This window comes from Thermobia domestica, chromosome 7 (assembly GCF_964235325.1).
Source record: "Thermobia domestica chromosome 7, izTheDome1.hap1.1, whole genome shotgun sequence".
NCBI lineage: Eukaryota > Metazoa > Arthropoda > Insecta > Zygentoma > Lepismatidae > Thermobia > Thermobia domestica.
In genome coordinates, this window is record NC_137460.1 from 6,415,220 (window position 1) to 6,432,957 (window position 17,738).

Below are 17,738 nucleotides of genomic sequence, written 5' to 3' on the forward strand. Positions count from 1 at the left end.
TTCTATAAGAACTGTGTTCTATCTAAATATTCTGAAGAAGACTACAGGAGTCGTTGAAATTATTAGGCACGAAGTTGAAAACGAAAACATATAGATTTAGCAACTCAAAAATGTATGCTCCTTTTCTCATCTATTGTGTTTTGGTAATGTATTTTCTTTTATCTTTTGCTTCTCCTCGATAAAGTCTAATATTTGTCTTCAGTACTCGTAAACTTTAGTTTTATAAGCGAACTTCTTTCCTTTCCCAATTTTTTTTAATAAGAGTAACATTTTGTTCGTGTATATACGAGGCAGTATCAAAAAGTTTCAAGACTAGTTCCGTAACATGCCAACAGAGGGCAGCGCAAGGCTGCACGCACAGGTACAGGGAGCGCCGACCTTCATAAGTCAGTGTGCCAAGAGACATCGTCCTGTGGAGATCGGGAGCTGTATAGCTGTTGCTATTCTGACCATAGGCGTGCGCACGTGAGGGCTAGTGGGGGCGCTTGCCCCACCTAATGTTTTGCCATTGCGTTTTTTTTTTCGATTTTTAAAATAATTTTCTCAGCTAATAAGGATTATATTTCACAAAAACGGACCCTGAAAGACGTCTGTAATCATCGCTTCCTCCGGGCCAATGAAAATAAAAATTAAATTATGAAGAAAGTAATGATTACAAAAGTGGTTACATATCTTGAGGAGTACCGCTATTGGTTTCCCCCCCCCCTAATCCAAGGGTCTGCACACGCCTGTGATTCTGACCACGTGCGTCACTGCGTCTCCGATTTCATAAGGAACAGCAAGTTCATTCCCTTACATTCAGGGGAATACCCATAACAATATCTCTTCAGAATTCCACCCTTCGATGTTTTTCATTCTTTGACACTTCGAAAAAGTGAAATTTTCGAGTTTTAAATCGCACGCAATTCCGGATAGGTTAAAGGAGACAGTGATGATGAGAAATGAATGAAATGTTGGGATGAAAAAAGTGAGAGGAAGCGGGAGAACCCTGAGTGAAAGCCACGCACACGGTGTTTGTTACTTGGCGTGAGGTGGGATCGAACCAGGGACCTCACACAAGAGAGGTGAACGCTCTACCACTGAGACACCACGGCCGCTTTGATACTTTGAGAGTCACTCTATTGTTTAACATACAGTTCAACTCAGTAAAAGCAAAGATCATACTACTCGCTTCCAGAAGGAATGAACAAAGGTTTATTCGCGTTTCTTTAAAAAATATATTGGATGAAACTTGTATGAATTTCGTTAATTTTGTATAGTACTTCATTGCATCTTATCAGTTACCAATAATTGTTTGACATATCACATATGGTCCACTGCTACAACAATAAGAAACTTGATATTTTCTATTTCGTGTTTCTATTTATTTCTTTTCTTTTGTTTGTGTTTGATAACGAACATAACTTTTGTGACGGTTTGATAAAAAAAATTAATATCATATGATTAATTTTCCTAATCTTCTATAGTTTATAGTAATATATCATCATAGGTATTCTGCCATTATTGGCAGGTCACTTGCAACTGTGAGAGCTTCCGTGCTACACGGTCTTCCGCTAAACTCTTTGTCATCACGTACGATTTCTCTGTTTTGATATCGACCATTAATTGTAGTCTCCTTCGCCCCCTCCCTCTCTTTTCTGCCACCATAGATTTTAGCACGACCCTCATCAAACAATCAATTCCTTCTTAGCCAATGTCCCAACCAGTTTCTCTTCCTCTTCTTAATAATATCAAAAGTTGTTCTTTTCTCCCCCACGATTTCTAAGACACTCTCGTTCGTTTTCCGCTTGACCTATTTAATTCTGCATTCTTCTCCACACCCACATTTCGGAAACTTCTTGTTCTTTTTCATCATTTTTGCATAATGTCAATGTTTCTGCCCCATATAGTACAATAATCCATGCGAAGCATTTTATGAGCCTTTTTCTCAACTCTTTATTCAAAGTCCCACAAAACAGTATTTTCTTCCTCCTAAAAGCTTCTTTCGCGAAAAAAATAAGACAAAATTCTCATTTGCCTCAGACAAATAGCATAGCCTTAATAACATCGTTATTTCGAATACGAATAAATATAATTTGATAGTCCTTCTTACAAAGAAACCATTTTATAGATTTTTTTTTTTTTTTTTTTTTTTTTTTTTTTTTTTTTGTACGTACGTGTCTCAGGTTTATTAGCACAATTTCTGTTTCTGACGGTGGGCGGAGATATAACAATCGTATGCACTTTTATCGGTCGCTGTTATTGCTTGTTTGGTTTAGAATTTAAAAAATAAAAATAGCAACTTTCATTTGGTAATACTATTTTACGTGTAATGTGTTCCATTGCGTGTATCTTAGCTTCTGAAGAATGTTCTCAATTTTTCTTTTGAGTTTTTGCTTTCTTCTATTTATCACAAGGTTATCAAGATAAACACAAGCTCAAAATTATATGGCGTGTTTCTAATCTCAGTAGTAAGTACAGTCTAAGGAGTGTTTAGTTGTTTAATAAACTTGAATAATGAAACTAAAATGACTTTGCAAATAACTGAATGCTTAGAATGACTTTTTTTTTCTTTCTTTTTATCCTCGGCATACTTTTGCATATGTTTCGCTAGCAGCAATCTTCTGTAAATTGTTTTTCAGCGGAATATTTTTCTACTTTATCAACTGGTATTTTATTGCAGTCATGCTAGTAGTTGTTACATTTGCGATAGAAAGAAATTTATTAGTAAGCATTTCGATTGTCAGATTGCTTACTTTGATGTAGTATTCGAAAAATGGTTTGTTGTATGGTTTATCTCTCATTGTAAATAAAAATTCAATTATAACAAAAAAGTCGTGTTGAATTCATATATATATCGCAGAAGGCAAAGCCCTCTCCCGTGAGAAAAAGAAATTCATATGTGCTTTTTTTTACAGAAGTCAATATGCCAGTTCATATTACCAAATTATTGTTGAGAATTAGATTTCTGGGCTTTAAGCACCTATGGCCAAGGGCGCCCATCAGGGGGGACAAGGTGGGGCGCTTGCCCCCCCCTAGAAAAAATTGTACTTCAGGATATCGAAAACCCAATAGAATTTTTACATTAGTTACAGCAAAATTTCAAATTATATTTGAAACATCGCTTATACTTGCTCCCCTTGGAAACCAGAACATGGGCGCCCTTGCCTATGGGCATGTTAGCCCGTCACGTATAAGGGATGACATCTCTCGGTGATCACACTATCCGAGGAAAGGGAAGGAAGCGGCCTGGGACCTTATGTTAAGTACCATCCTGGCATTTCCCTCCTGTGAATGAGGAAACCCAGCAAAACCTCTCTCAGGATGACTGGCCTGAAAAAGATTTCACACTTTTTCGACTGAGTGCCCCCACCGGGAATGGAACTTGGGACCTCTTGCACCAAAACGAGAGCGTTATCTACTACGCCACGCGGGGCCACCTAAATTATTGTGCAATTTTTCTCCTCCCTCTGCCCGCCTTTTGATTCAATGCCCACTCCTTTTTCGTGTCAAATATTACGAATTTAGATCTAATGAAAGCGCCAAGGTGAGAAAAATCTAGTTCAGTTTAATTTATTGTGTTCCTTCTACCTTATTTGTACATAATGGTACAAGGTATGGAACATGTCAGTAAGATAAATACGAAAAGATTACCACATATAATAAGAATTTGTGAACAGAAAAAAAAATCATTGTACGAAGTTACAATACTGTATTTTCTTTAATTATTTTTAGAATATTCATTCAATTATATCAATACAATTTAGTGATGCAATTTAGTTCACTTACATTTCCTAGATCATATATTCCTCTATTGCAATGTTGCTAGATTGGGCTACAAGTAGAGGATTGTGAGATTTTTTGAAGTCCCCTCGCTATTAAAATTTCAAATTGGGTAACACGCTATTTTTGGGGTTACTTTTAATTATCTATACGCAGGGATGTAATGGAGGGTGTACGCGCGTATACGGCGTATAACAACCTCTAAGTTTTGGAAACTATCGTATAGCTACCTAAAATTTATAGTTTATATCTAAAATTTAGGAAGTACGTGGGTATACGCTACATTCGATTCATAGTATACTGACTTGATTGGGAAAAAAACAACTACTATTTTTTATGTACTGTATTTCAAAACAAAAATGTTTCAATAAACAGGTGGTCGTCAGGCTGTGGTCGCGAATGATGTCTATTTTTTTTTTTTTTAATTGAGTTTTAGAGGTGTGGGAATCCAGTTTTCTGAGAATCCCTTCTACCTAGGTATAATGGAAAACACCACTCTGAACCAGCAGTAGTTTTTCCTCAAGATGTCACATGCGCTGTCAGCGCTGTGCTTGCGCTGAAAGATGACCTCTGATTCTATAATAAAATAAAGCCAAGCTGTTTCTAAATGTTTTTCTTGGAAACTCTTAGAAACTCTTTTATTTCTAAAGATCAGTGGGAGATAGAGTTGAGTGGTGAGGAGGGTAGGGAGTAGGGCATATATCCAGGTAGTGACATTGAAGTTGTTCTGTTTTGACATAGCAATGACCACAGTTTTGCTCTGTTTGATCCAAATTTAAAGTCTACCTATTGGATGCAATTTTATTTTATTTTATTATTTTTTTTTTTATTTATTTGAGCAAGGCAATACGAGATGGAACCAGTTCATTTTCCAATCGTGTAAGGAAGTTCCGAAAAAATAAATCTGTACTTTAGTTTAAGGGTTAAGAGGAAATTAAATGAATATATTTGCGCTAAGAAATCGTTGGTCCTCACAAAAATAACAAAACACGTTATTTATTGTCGGTCTAGTTTGAAATCAGGGACGTACGCAGGGGGGGACAGGGGGGTCCGGACCCCCCCGAAATTTCGAATTTTTTAAAATTTAGCCTAATTTTAGGGGCAATTTTAGGAATTTTAATATAAAATACCTTCATATTTAGTTTGGACCCCCCCCCCCGAAATAAATTCCTGGGTACGCTACTGTTTGAAATATACATCGTTCCCAATGTCATCAAATACAACAGCGAACTTCGGATTAGTACTGCTCATTTGTAGCCGCAATTGACATAAAAGAAAATGGCGATCGAATTTTATAAATACTCAGCAGCTAGTACTAGTAGTAGTTTTTCCGAAACCAACTGGACAAAAAAAAAAAAAAAAAAAGCTGGGGTAAAAATAGACATTTCTCTTTGTTGTTTCGGTTTCGTTCAGATAAAAAATATTTGAAGAAAATTTGTTAACAGGAGGAAGTGGAAAACAAAAGTCAGGAGAGATCTAGCGTATCAGCATGTCACAGCAATCTTTGAACATTTCAGTAGAGCCGTCACTTGTAGTAGCCGAACTTCATTTGCTTAGTAGTGATTAAACTTTGTTTTTGGATTGACGAATTAAGAGTTGCTTCGCAATTTACATATCCAAGAAGGTGTTAGAAAATTGGTTAAAAAGGGAAAGAGGCAATAACTGTAAATTCCGTTGACGAAAATGTAAAAGCAAAGATATTGAGAAATAGGGAAAAAAAATCCGAAGAACAGCTTCATTTGTCAGCTACTACTTCAGAAAAATAAAATTTATTTATTAATTTATTGATTTCAAATTATAAAGGTTGTTATGGCATCTCCGGCTTGATGACGATGTCAGAGGGATAAGGTCCTTCGTTAAAGACACGGCAAAGAAAACTAACTGGGGCCTATAAGTTAGTCACTATTTCGATATTTGCGTGGTACGAATGAGAAAAAAACCTGTCAAGATAGCTGATCTGCAAAGGAGTTTCCACATGTTCTTCACCGATTTATTATTATTATTATTATTATTATTATTATTATTATTATTATTATTATTATTATTATTATTATTATTATTATTATTATTATTATTATTATAGGAATTTACACCTGTGCGAACATCCCAGATTTAAATTTAACTGGAAACAGCTGTGCGAGTAATTCTTATTTTTTGAACGATCGGCGGCCATCCTCACTGTTCTTTCCAAGCTTTTCTTTGACAGATTAAGTGAATGCTGGGGTAGTGCATCAGCTTATAAGTTCGGACAGCGTCCTTTTCAAATCCTTTTGTCTGACAGTGTGCTCAAGGTTTAATAATTTAATAAGCAGTGATGGAACATCTTTTAATATCTGAGAAAATGTCTGATCACGAAAATTGTAATCTACCTAGAGGAGCTAGACTTGCGGGTTTTCTTATTTGTTTCCTCGGTTTTAATTTCTAAAAGACTCTTAAAAATTCAAATTTGAATTTAAAAATTGGAAAACTTCCATTTTTTAGTTTACAACTTTATTTCTTTTAGGAAAGACTTTTAGGAAGACAGCACTTTTTGTCAGTGGAACGGATATTTGACCAACTCCCGCGATACCATATGAAAATTCTATTAGGGGATTTCAATGCGAAGGTATAACGAGAGGATATTTTCAAACCGATTATAGGGAATGAAAGTCTGCATAAGGAAAGTAATAACAACGGTGTTAGACTCGTGAACTTTGCAACATCCAAAAACCTAATCGTGAAGAGTACAAAATTCCCACATCGCGACATTCATAAATACACTTGGACATCACCAGACGGGAAAACACATAATCAAATTGATCACGTTTTAGTAGATAGAAGAAGGCAATCTAGCATAATTGATGTCCGGTCGTTTAGAGGGGCCGATTGTGACACTGACCACTACCTGGTAGCAGCGATAATACGAGAGAGGTTATCGTTGAATAAGTGTAATATTCATTGTCCAAAAACGGAGAGATTCAATTTAAAGAAATTAGAAGAGAGCCAGGTAAGAGAGAAATACCAGATTGAAGTTTCGAATAGATTCTCGGCTTTAGAAGATTCGGAGTGCACTAGTGTTGAGGATACCTGGATTGAAATTAGAGATAGCATTAAAATTTCAGCAAAAGAAAAATTGGGACACGCGGAAATACGTAGGAACAAACCATGGTTCGACCAGGAATGCATAAAACTAGCAGAGAAGAGAAAACAGGCAAAATTACGCTGGCTACAAAATCCGAATGAAATAACTACAAAAAATTTCGCAGATATCAGGCGAGAAACTTCCAAAACTTTTAGAACAAAGAAACGCGATTTTCTGAAAGCTAAAATTAAGGAACTTGAAGATAATAGTAAAAATAAAAACATTCGGGACATGTATAAGGGAATCAACGAATTTAAGAAAGGCTATCAACCTCGTGCTTATATATTAAGGAAATCTGACGGTACAGTTCTCACTGACACGGATAGCATCTTAAATAGGTGGAAAGATTTCTTTGACGATTTGCTTAACACGCAACCAAATTCTAGTGTGCGTGGAGAAAAGGAGATACACACCGCAGAACCGTATATTCCAGAACCCAACTGAATAGAAGTAGAAACCGCTATAAAGAAATTAAAGAAACAAAAATCTCCGGCTGTAGATGAAGTTCCGGCTGAGTTAATTTTAGCTGGAGGCGAAAAATTGTGGAACAAGATACACAAACTCATTTTCTTTATCTGGGACAAGGAAGAATTGCCACAAGAGTGGAAAGAATCAATCATTGTTCCAATTCACAAGAATGGCGACAAAACTGACTAATAATTATCGAGGCATTTCTCTTCTGTCAACATCCTATAAAATCCTTTCAAATATTCTATTAGCAAGACTGGCCGCATACGCAGATGAAAATATTGGAGATTATCAGTGGGGATTTAGAAGAAATCGATCAACTATCGACCAAATATTTACGATTCTACAAATACTCGAAAAAAAGTGGGAATACAATACCCCGGTACATCAACTATTTATTGATTTTAGAAAGGCATACGACTCGGTTAGGAGAGAAACATTATACAACGTTCTTACAGAACTTGGAATACCGAGAAAGGTAATTAGATTAATTAAGATATGTTTAAATTAATCCCAAAGTAAAGTCCGGGTAGGAAAATTTTTGTCCACGAGTTTTCACGTCGAAAATGGCCTGAAACAAGGAGATGCGTTGTCGCCATTATTATTTAACTTCGCTCTGGAATACGCTATAAGGGAAATCAAAGATAGCAACCAGGGCCTACAGTTGAACGGTATTCACCAGGTTATGGCATATGCTGATGATGTAAATTTAATAGGGGATGATAGGAGAACAATAGAAAGAAATGCAGAGATCTTATTAAATGCTTGCAGGGACATGGGTTTAGAAGTAAATGCAGAGAAAACTAAATACATGGAAGTGCGTCGGGACCGGAATACAGCAAATTATGGATGCGTTAAAATATTAAATAATACTTTTGATAAAGTGGATAGTTTCAAATATCTAGGATCAATATTAACAGAGGAAAATCATATTCACGAAGAAATTAAATGTCGACTAAAAGCAGGGAATTCGTGTTACTATTCGGTTCAAAATCTCTTGTCGTCGCGAATTCTGTCGAGGAATTTGAAGCTTTAAATATACAAAACGATAATCATGCCTGTTGTTTTGTATGGTTGCGAAACATATCACTTACTCTGAAGGAAGAACATAGACTGAAAGTATTTGAGAACAAGATCTTGAGACGAATATTCGGACCTAAGAAGAACGGGAATGGGGAATGGCGGAAACTTCATAACGAGGAACTACATAATTTATATGGTTTACCCAACATTGCTAGGGTCGTCAAGTCTAGGAGGCTTAGGTGGGCGGGTCATGTAGCTAGAATGGAAGAAAGTAGAAACGCTTTCAAAGTCTTGACTGGAAGACCAATCGGAAAACGACCATTAGGAAGACCTAGGCGTAGATGGGAGGGCAATATTAAGATGGATCTCGCAGAGATTGGAATATAAAGTAGAAACTGGATGCAGTTAGCTAAGGATAGAAGTCAGTGGAGAGCTTTTGTGAACGCGGCATTGAACCTCCGGGTTCCATAGGCCATAGAGTTAGTTAGTTAGTTAGCATTTTTTGTCATCTATTTTTCGTTTTTTTTTCAGTGTGTGTATTTGTTTTATTTTATCCTATTTCATTTATTTAACGATGATCGTAATACGGCAAATTATGGATGCGTTAAAATATCGAATAGTACTTTTGATAAAGTGGACACTTTCAAATATCTAGGATCAATATTAACAGACGAAAACGATATTCACGAAACTTCATAACGAGAAATACATAATTTATACGGTTTGCCAAACATTGTTAGGGTCATCAAGTCTAAGTTACGAGGGTCAGGTGGGCAGGTCATGTAGAAATGGAAGAAAGAAGAATGGAAGAATGGAAGAAAGTAGGAATGCTTTTCAAAGTCTTAACTGAAAGATCAATCGGAAAACGACCATTAGGAAGACCTAGACGCAAATGGGAGGACAATATTAAGTTGGATCTCGCAGAAGTAGGAATACAAAGTAGAAACTGAATCCAGTTGACTAGGATAGAAGTTAGTGGAGAGCTTTTGTGAACGCGGCATTGAACCTCCGGGTACTATAGGCCATAGAGTTAGTTAGTTAATTAGTTATTTAACAATCACCAAATGCAACTAAGAGGCAATTTTATACTGGATACCTAACAACCATAATAACAGTGGAAAGGATTTGGGAAGGTATCGACCATGGCCTGTTTAGTAGGTACTAACCCGGGATTTGCCTGGTAGGACTGAGGAAAACCCCAGCCCGGATAGTCGGCAGTGGAAATCGAACCCACGATCTCCCGAATGCAAGGCGAACGCTCTAGCAATTGAGCTACTTCGTTAGGCAAGATTGTCGTTTGTGATTTTTCTTTTTGAATTGCTCCAGCGGGAAACTTGAGTCTCGACTCGAAAGAAATTATTGGACTAAAGTTTTAGATGAGTATATCGATACTGCCCAACTGTAACTTCGGAGCTAGCATCAGGACTTAATTCAGCCATAAATTGGCCTCGAATTGGAAGTACAGCCATTTCTACAACCTGACCCACTTAACGCAGAGAGTTAAATAAGGTCTTAAATTAACCTATAATATTGTAAGTAATCTTTTTTTCCTCTTAGTCTCTGGTTGATAGGTTAAATGGTTCGATAACTATTCTCCAAAATGTAGCTCTGCATCCAGGTTTTTATTTTTGTTACTTCATATACATATCCTGCTTTTTCGAACTTTAATGGCGCAAAGCATTGTGGTGAATTTCAGAGCAAACCATACCTGTGTTGTCAAGAAATACCAAGTTCAAGAGTATGGAAAAAAGTAGATACAGAATTTCTCAACTTAAGTAAAGGTCTCATAGATAATTGTTGATTAAATGGAGCAAGGTTTAATTAAGTCTTGCGTAATATCCCGAATATCTTGAATGTGGCATTTTTCGAAAATACAAGTATGGTCTTCCCTGAAATTCACCATACTACAGCTTCTTTTAACACTATCAGTCTTTGAGCTACTAATGCTCAAAGTTCAATTTTCTGCACCTTTCCGCACTCGTAACCCGAAAAGGGTGCCGCTTTCGACTTCAAAGTAATAGTTTTCTTTTTGCTTGTTTTTGTGTCTAGTTTCAATTCCCAAGCGCTGTAATAGAAATTATGAAATATATATATATATATAATGTGTGTGTGTGTGTGTGTGTGTGTGTGTGTGTGTGTGTGAGTGAGTGTGACAAAGTATGGAGCGTATACCCACCTAAAATATTAGCATTACACCACTGCCTATACGGGCTATAACTCTTAAGAATCCGCTACTTTCTTATTTTCGTATATGAAATCACAAAATTATTAGTTTTATATAATGCAATAAAAGTTTTGTCTGTTGAGTATTGTATTCACAATGACCAATAGCTTTACTAAAACTAACATGCTCGATACTGGTTTAATTTTTGTTTTAGTACTTTTTGATTTCCATATCTGACAACACTAGACTTTTGTTGAGTTTGAATTGTTGCAGTATCAGTGACTGTGTTGTTGTCTCGGCTAAATATTTGGGTCTAATAGCTGTATGGAGCTGCGTTTAAACATGAACATCGGAAATTTAATTATGTTATTGTATTATCCACATTAACATAATGATTAAGTGGAGTTACAATAAAAACCTCCGAAATTCATGGCTACCAGATAAACAATTTAGAAAATGTATTAAGGAAGTGAGGAATAACAGTGTCAAAAGCAAATTGTAAACGTTGCAAAGGGTATTTCAGAGCTCACATACTGACTTAAACAAACGTGTCTCCTTGGAAATCAGAAAGGTCGTCTATTTTATACTATCACCGTCTGCCCCGTTCACTGCGCATTGCAATTCTATTGATCCTGACATTGTATGGAGTTTGCCCTAACACACTACCGAGAAATTCAAAATAGCGGTCGCCGCCTGACCGTTGTGTACCCGGACATCTAACGTATTTCCATTAAATTGATAAGGGTATATATATATTATTACCAAAGGGAATAGCTGCAAAAAAAAAAAAAAATCACTTTTGTGTTCTTTAGGCTACAAATAGTTCAAACCACTACTTTTCGCACTCAACCTCGCTACTTTTGGTTCTTGAGATCTGGCAACATTTCTCTATGGTGTAAACAACTTCCCTGCATTTCTTACTAATCTATAGTTCAGTTTCGGCAATATATCATTGCCTTGATCAGAGATAATGTGCATGATGTATTGCTGAATTTGTAACGTACCTTAAATGTAATATAATAAGTGTTTACTTTGGCCAATTTTATTTTTACTTAAGCAGAAATGAAAATATTATAAGTAAATATTAATATAACAGTATTCACAATTTTACTGATACAATGTATTATATCTTAAAGAACATCACTGTTTGGTCAGTTTGGAGAAAATTGTACGAAATTATAGCTTTTACTTCTCATAAACAACCTCAAACTCCGTAAACACCAATCCATTCGTAACTATTGGCTCGAAAGAAAGTGACAGCTAAGTTTATCGAAAATTCAGCAAATCTTAAAATAGGACACTAGGAAAACAATAAAATATATGAATACTTTTTATAGTAAAAATATATCCTTTGCGTGATATTAGGAGGTGTACATACAAGCTCGCTCTTCCAAAGAATTAATTCTTAATAATTATCAAATTTTTCTGTATTATCTAGTATAATTTTCAAAACATAAGAAAATCCAATAACTATTCTATCAGGCCTTGTTTCCATTTTGTACTAAAACACAACAACACACTAAGCAATGCTATGTGATAATATGTAACAAAACACACAATCACGTAACAGTTTCGACACAATAACTAATGAAGACACAGTTATTGTGTCGAAACTGTTACGTGATTGTGTATTTTGTTACATATTATTACATAGCCTTGCTCAGTATGTTGTTGTGTTTAAGAAAATCCAATGTGTGGGTAGCATAGATGTAAAACTGTTTAAATAAATATGTTTGACTAAGAACAGCGGTTTCCATGAAATTTGAGATTGTATGCAGAGAAACTCATTGTTTTTCACAGCAGTATGACATGTACACTCATGTCCAAAATTATTGTCGCATATCTATAACTCTTCTTGTAAGAATATAATTTGATAATGATTTTGCAGAGTACTTTTAATACTGATACTATGTGTATGATCGGGAAATGTATATTTGTGGTTAATTTCATAGGAGAAGAATTATAAATACGAAAATTAGAATGAGTAAAATAAAATGCTGCTAAATGGACAAGAAAATTTTATTTTCGTTTTATTGTTCTTATTTACTGCTCTTTTGACATGAAATTTGCCACAAATATGTCTCTGCCGATTATACAGATACTAACATTATAAGAAATAACGGGCGAATTCGTTATCAAATTATATTCCTAGAACAACATATTTTATAGACATGCGACAATAATTTTGGACATGAGTGTACCTTCAATGAAACTTCATTATAATAACAAGAATGCAGAAAACTTTTGTGCTTATAATGATGAAGTGGTTGTATGCTTATAATGACGAGCATACAGAGGTGCGTGTCATTATTTAGATGAAAAAAATATGTGTTGACCATAGCAACGCATTTATTTTGTTACTTGCAAGACTTCAAAAGTAGGATAATTAAATCTCAATAGTAGAAAAAAAAAAAAGTATTAATGTGTTCATAATGATTTGTTTACAGGGGACTCCTCTTCACTCGCCCACACCGGTGCTTCTTCAGTCAACAAGCGTTCAGGGAGTGAGTGGGTCTTCGACGTATAGTGTTCCCAATGTGGAGCTCACAGGAGACGAACCCGAGTTACGTGAGTTTTCCAGAGAGCAACTAAACGTAATAGAAAAAATAGGAGAGGGACAATTTGGTGAGGTGAGTTTAAGTTTATGTGCTTTTCAATTTTTAGTGTCTGTCATTCTTATCTGTCATTCTTATTGTCAGTATGAATAAATGTGAATCGTACGAACATTAATCAGTAACAATTATATTTTAAAAATTCTTGCAAATATTCGTAATTCGACACACAATATATTACAAGATCATGTCATTGATTCCAAATTTCCTGACGTCAGAAACAGGCCCGTAGCCAGAACAGTAAGACTGGGGATTCTGAGATAATTTTAAAGTTGATTTCACCTTACAAGTTCAATTGCTTATTTTTAAAACATATATTTGTCTAAACAAATAGCTGAAAGTTTCATGCAAGTCAAGTTTTCACACATCACTCGAAATAATTGTTGAAAAATTATAATCCCTTTACTAAAGATTTGTGCTGGACGAGTTTACCAGACGTAATTGTTGAAAAATTACAATTCTTTTACGATTTACGTATAAATACAGCATCCAGATATATGTTATAAAACTACAGTGCGAAAACACAAACCAACCTGTGCTAAGTAGCCACTAAAAAGCACGAATGCTATCTAACCGAGTCAGGGCGAAGCTGGTGGGTTAGCGTGGTTTCCGAAGGGAGCAGGCGCGTCAGCGACGCTGAGTAAATGCATAAACGAGGGTAGTGAAAATACGTGGATTTTCGCAATTATATGAGTTCCAATAGGACTTCATGGTTTCCTATTGGTACAGTAGTAACGCTATACTTGTAAACATAAAATACAGTTTATGTACACTGTGCAGAAATACACCGCCAGTGGAAAATAGTATCTAATACACTCATCTTTCATATTAATTCACTTATTTTATCTGTTGTAAAGCACTTGTAAGATTTTACACTAGTAACCCTACACTTATAAATCTAAAATACAGCTGTATTACTTTGTACTTAATTCTGCCACCTACAGAAATTTGTTCCTTATGAACATGTCTTTCTATGCAGAGTATTTAATTTTTGACTAGCTCCTAAAGTTTCAGTGGGGACTGAAGGTGGTCGTAGGGGAAGCTGAACTTGGTCATAAAACTATGGACCTACTCATGAAGCGCATTTTATTTGTACCAATTCAGCTTATTTTTAAATATGAAAAACATATTCATTACACGCTGTTTACTGAAGAACTTCACAGTAGGGAAAATTAATTTGTGTTTTATCTAACCTAACCAAACGAAAATCAATTAACTTTCTTTTCCAAGTTCCATGTGAATTCAATCAGTTGTTATATCATAGAATAACAAGATTTAAAGAAAAATGGAACGCATTTCAGACTGGCATAATTTGACAATCTACAGGGTGTCCGAGAAGTCCTTCCCTGATTACAGAAATTGATAACTCAGGCTAGAAATAAGATAGAAATATGAAACTGGTGTTGAATTGTTTACAAACTATAAAAGTTTTGGTCACATCAGTACACTTCCACATGAGCACCCTTGGTAGCACGTAGCACATCTAGGCGATATTCAATTTCCATCCATATTAGCCAACATCACTGGAGGGATCGATGCAACGACTGTGGTTATTCGTTGCTGCAGGGTTTCAAGATCTGGTACACGTGTTCGGTAGACCTCATCCTTGACATAACCCCATAAAAAGAAGTCTAATGGGGTTATGTCAGGAGAGCGTGGAGGCCAAGCTGTTGGTCCATCACGACCAATCCATCGCCCAGGAAATATCCTATCGAGATAGGCACGGACGTCCAAACCCCAATGAGGTGGTGCACCGTCTTGCTGAAAAACGACATCGGGGCGATACTGAAGCAGCTGAGGAACAGCATACAGCTGCAACATATCCAGGTACACTGCAGATGTGATGGTATCCTCAGCGAAGAAGAATGGCCCGATAATTCGATCGTGCAATAACGCGCACCAAACATTCACCTTTGGACTGCCTCTGGTGAACTCCCTGACCTCCCTGGGGGGTTCTGAACCCCAAATGCGGACATTATGGTGATTCACTACTCCACTGACAAAGAATGTCGCTTCGTCGGAAAAGGCATTCGTCTGAGATAACCATTATCGTCCTCAATACGTGATAGCATTTCGACCGCAAAGTCATATCGACGTGTACCGTCGTCGGGCAACAAGGCCTGAACGAGTTGCACTTTGTAAGCACGAAACAATAAACGTTTGTGTAAAATGTCATGGATAGAGCTTTTTGGCATCTGTAATTCACGTGAGGCCCTGCGCACCGATTTCTTAGGACTTCTCAGAAAAGACTGCCGCACAGCCTCCACCGTGTCTGCTGAGGTTCTTGGTCGACCAGACCTCGGAAGGTCAGCAACCGACCCTGTGTTCTTGAACTTCTCATACCAGGCTTTAATCCTCTTGACATCAGGTGGAGTCCTCCCAAATGTTGTCTGGAACTGTCTCTGCACCGTGGTTGGTGATCGTGTCTCATGGTACCACAGGACACACTGTGCCTTCTCCTGGTTGGTTGGCATGGCTTCTTACTTACGTACTACAAACCTAAAACAAAAAAATTGAGACTTGGTAAAACAGAACAAACCTAACACAGACAAAAACTTTTATAGTTTGTAAACAATTCAACACCAGTTTCATATTTCTATCTTATTTCTAGCCTGAGTTATCAATGTCTGTAATCAGGGAAGGACTTCTCGGACACCCTGTACTTAGATATAGCCTAACTACACGTAACTTTGGACTACCGACCCATGGCTGAGTATCGAATATCAAACCAGGGAGTTTACTACGGAACCATCTGTTCGAATAATATGAAACTATAGATATTCTAAAAACACATTCAACAATTCTAATTGCCATTCTGCAACCATATTAAATTTAGTTAAAGCCGGTCATATTAAATTGGCACAAATCGATGTATCGGTGTATAGTCAATATATAGACTCTGTAACAGCCATTTTGTACACTAAAAATCTTAGTTTCTTTGATGTGAACGAGATACTTAGGCTCCTTGAAAGTTGCTTAGTACATAACATTTTATCTTTTGAAGATATTTATTACCAGATCGAAGATTCAACTATGGAGAATCCATTGTCACCTTTATTAGTCAATTTGGCCCTCCATACGTTTGAAAGTAACATATTGAAAGAGCAGGTATTGGATATGGTACGCTATTACAGATACGTGGACGATGTACTAATTTCTATATACAAAGATACACACAATTTGATTTTTTACTGAAAAAGTTGAATAGTATGTATAGTAATTTGGGATTCACGCTAGAGAATAAAAATAAAGGCAAACTTACTTATTTAGATCTCAATATTAGGAAATACAACAACAAGTTTGCTACTATTGTTGTCATAAACCCACAACCGGAATGCAATATATTCAGGGGTGCCCACAAAGGGGGGCTATAACGCAAACTGCGTCACTGAAATATTTGGGGGGGTAAAAATCTATATAAATATGTTTGAGGGGTGTAAAAATTAAGATTTTTTTCATGGAAGAACACCTATGGATAGACAATTGGGGGGGGGGGTGCGTCATGGACATAAGGGAGGTGGACACCACTGATATATTTATTATAAATCTGCTCATTCTGCAAAGACTAAAGCAAACATTTGAAACAATTTCTTTTTATATTCCATTCGACTTAACTCTTTAGAATTTTACTTACAGATAGAGATTGATCATTTGTTTAATTTGACAGTACAAATTGGTATCCAGTTTCTTTGTTAATAAATTCGTATAACCATGTTATAAGAAATCCACGTTTCGATAGACCTGAAACCAATGATCCGAAATTGGTGGAACTACCTACTTTTCCCAGATTGAGAACAGCACTAATGAAGACTTTAACACGGAAGGTACCCGTGCAACTTTGAAGTCCCCAAAACCTTAGAGAAGATCATCAACCAGTTAAAGAGTTATTGCACAGATCCCAATGATAAAGCTATGAAATAAAATGCAGTTGTCATGAGAAATGAAATGAAATATTTCAGTTTAACGTCCAGACGATTATGACTTTTAGGCTAAGGAAGACGATGATTAAGGCAAGTGAATAATGATGGAAGAATTGGTGGAATGTAAAAGTGGGAGGAAACGAGAGTACCCCCAAGAAAACCCACGGACACAATGTTGTCCCCCACGGGGATCATATGTACGCACCGTGTTTCAAAATGGTTTGAACTATAAGAAATCGTTCATAAACATCAAAACTCTATCGACTATTAGAATTGCATCGAAATACTTTTGATCACATCTACGAGTTCTATTTGGCACGTCTGTCGTAGTAGTTCGAAATTCTTCCGCCAGGTGGCAAAATGACAAGTTGCAAGACGGCTTCCTGCGGTGGAAATAAAGCATTTTTCGTTCTACAATTTCACGTTAATTGAGTATGTTATTAGTATTCAACGTAAGTTTCGTACAAGATTTTCATCAAAAATCTTCAAAATGTCAGTTAATAGAGAGGGTTCATTACTACTGCAACTCGTTGATGAAAACATGCTGAAACGGGCGTGGGAGGAATCGGATACCAAATTGATGTGTGCAAGAAATAAAGGGGGCTCACGTTGAGCATTTGTGAGCTATTATATTAAAACTTTTACCACTTAAACTTGGAGAGTTACAT

General features: G+C 36.3%; 1 protein-coding gene across 2 annotated transcripts in view; it reads left to right on the forward strand.

Annotated features, from left to right (window-relative positions):
• Ddr (discoidin domain-containing receptor 2) overlaps positions 1-17,738 on the forward strand; it is a 934,573-nt gene that overhangs the window by 875,699 nt on the left and 41,136 nt on the right. For both annotated transcript variants that reach the window (XM_081764059.1, XM_081764060.1), the window contains exon 13: positions 12,986-13,168. In XM_081764059.1, the coding sequence (XP_081620185.1) occupies positions 12,986-13,168 (183 nt within the window). The remainder of the gene's footprint in view (positions 1-12,985; positions 13,169-17,738) is intronic.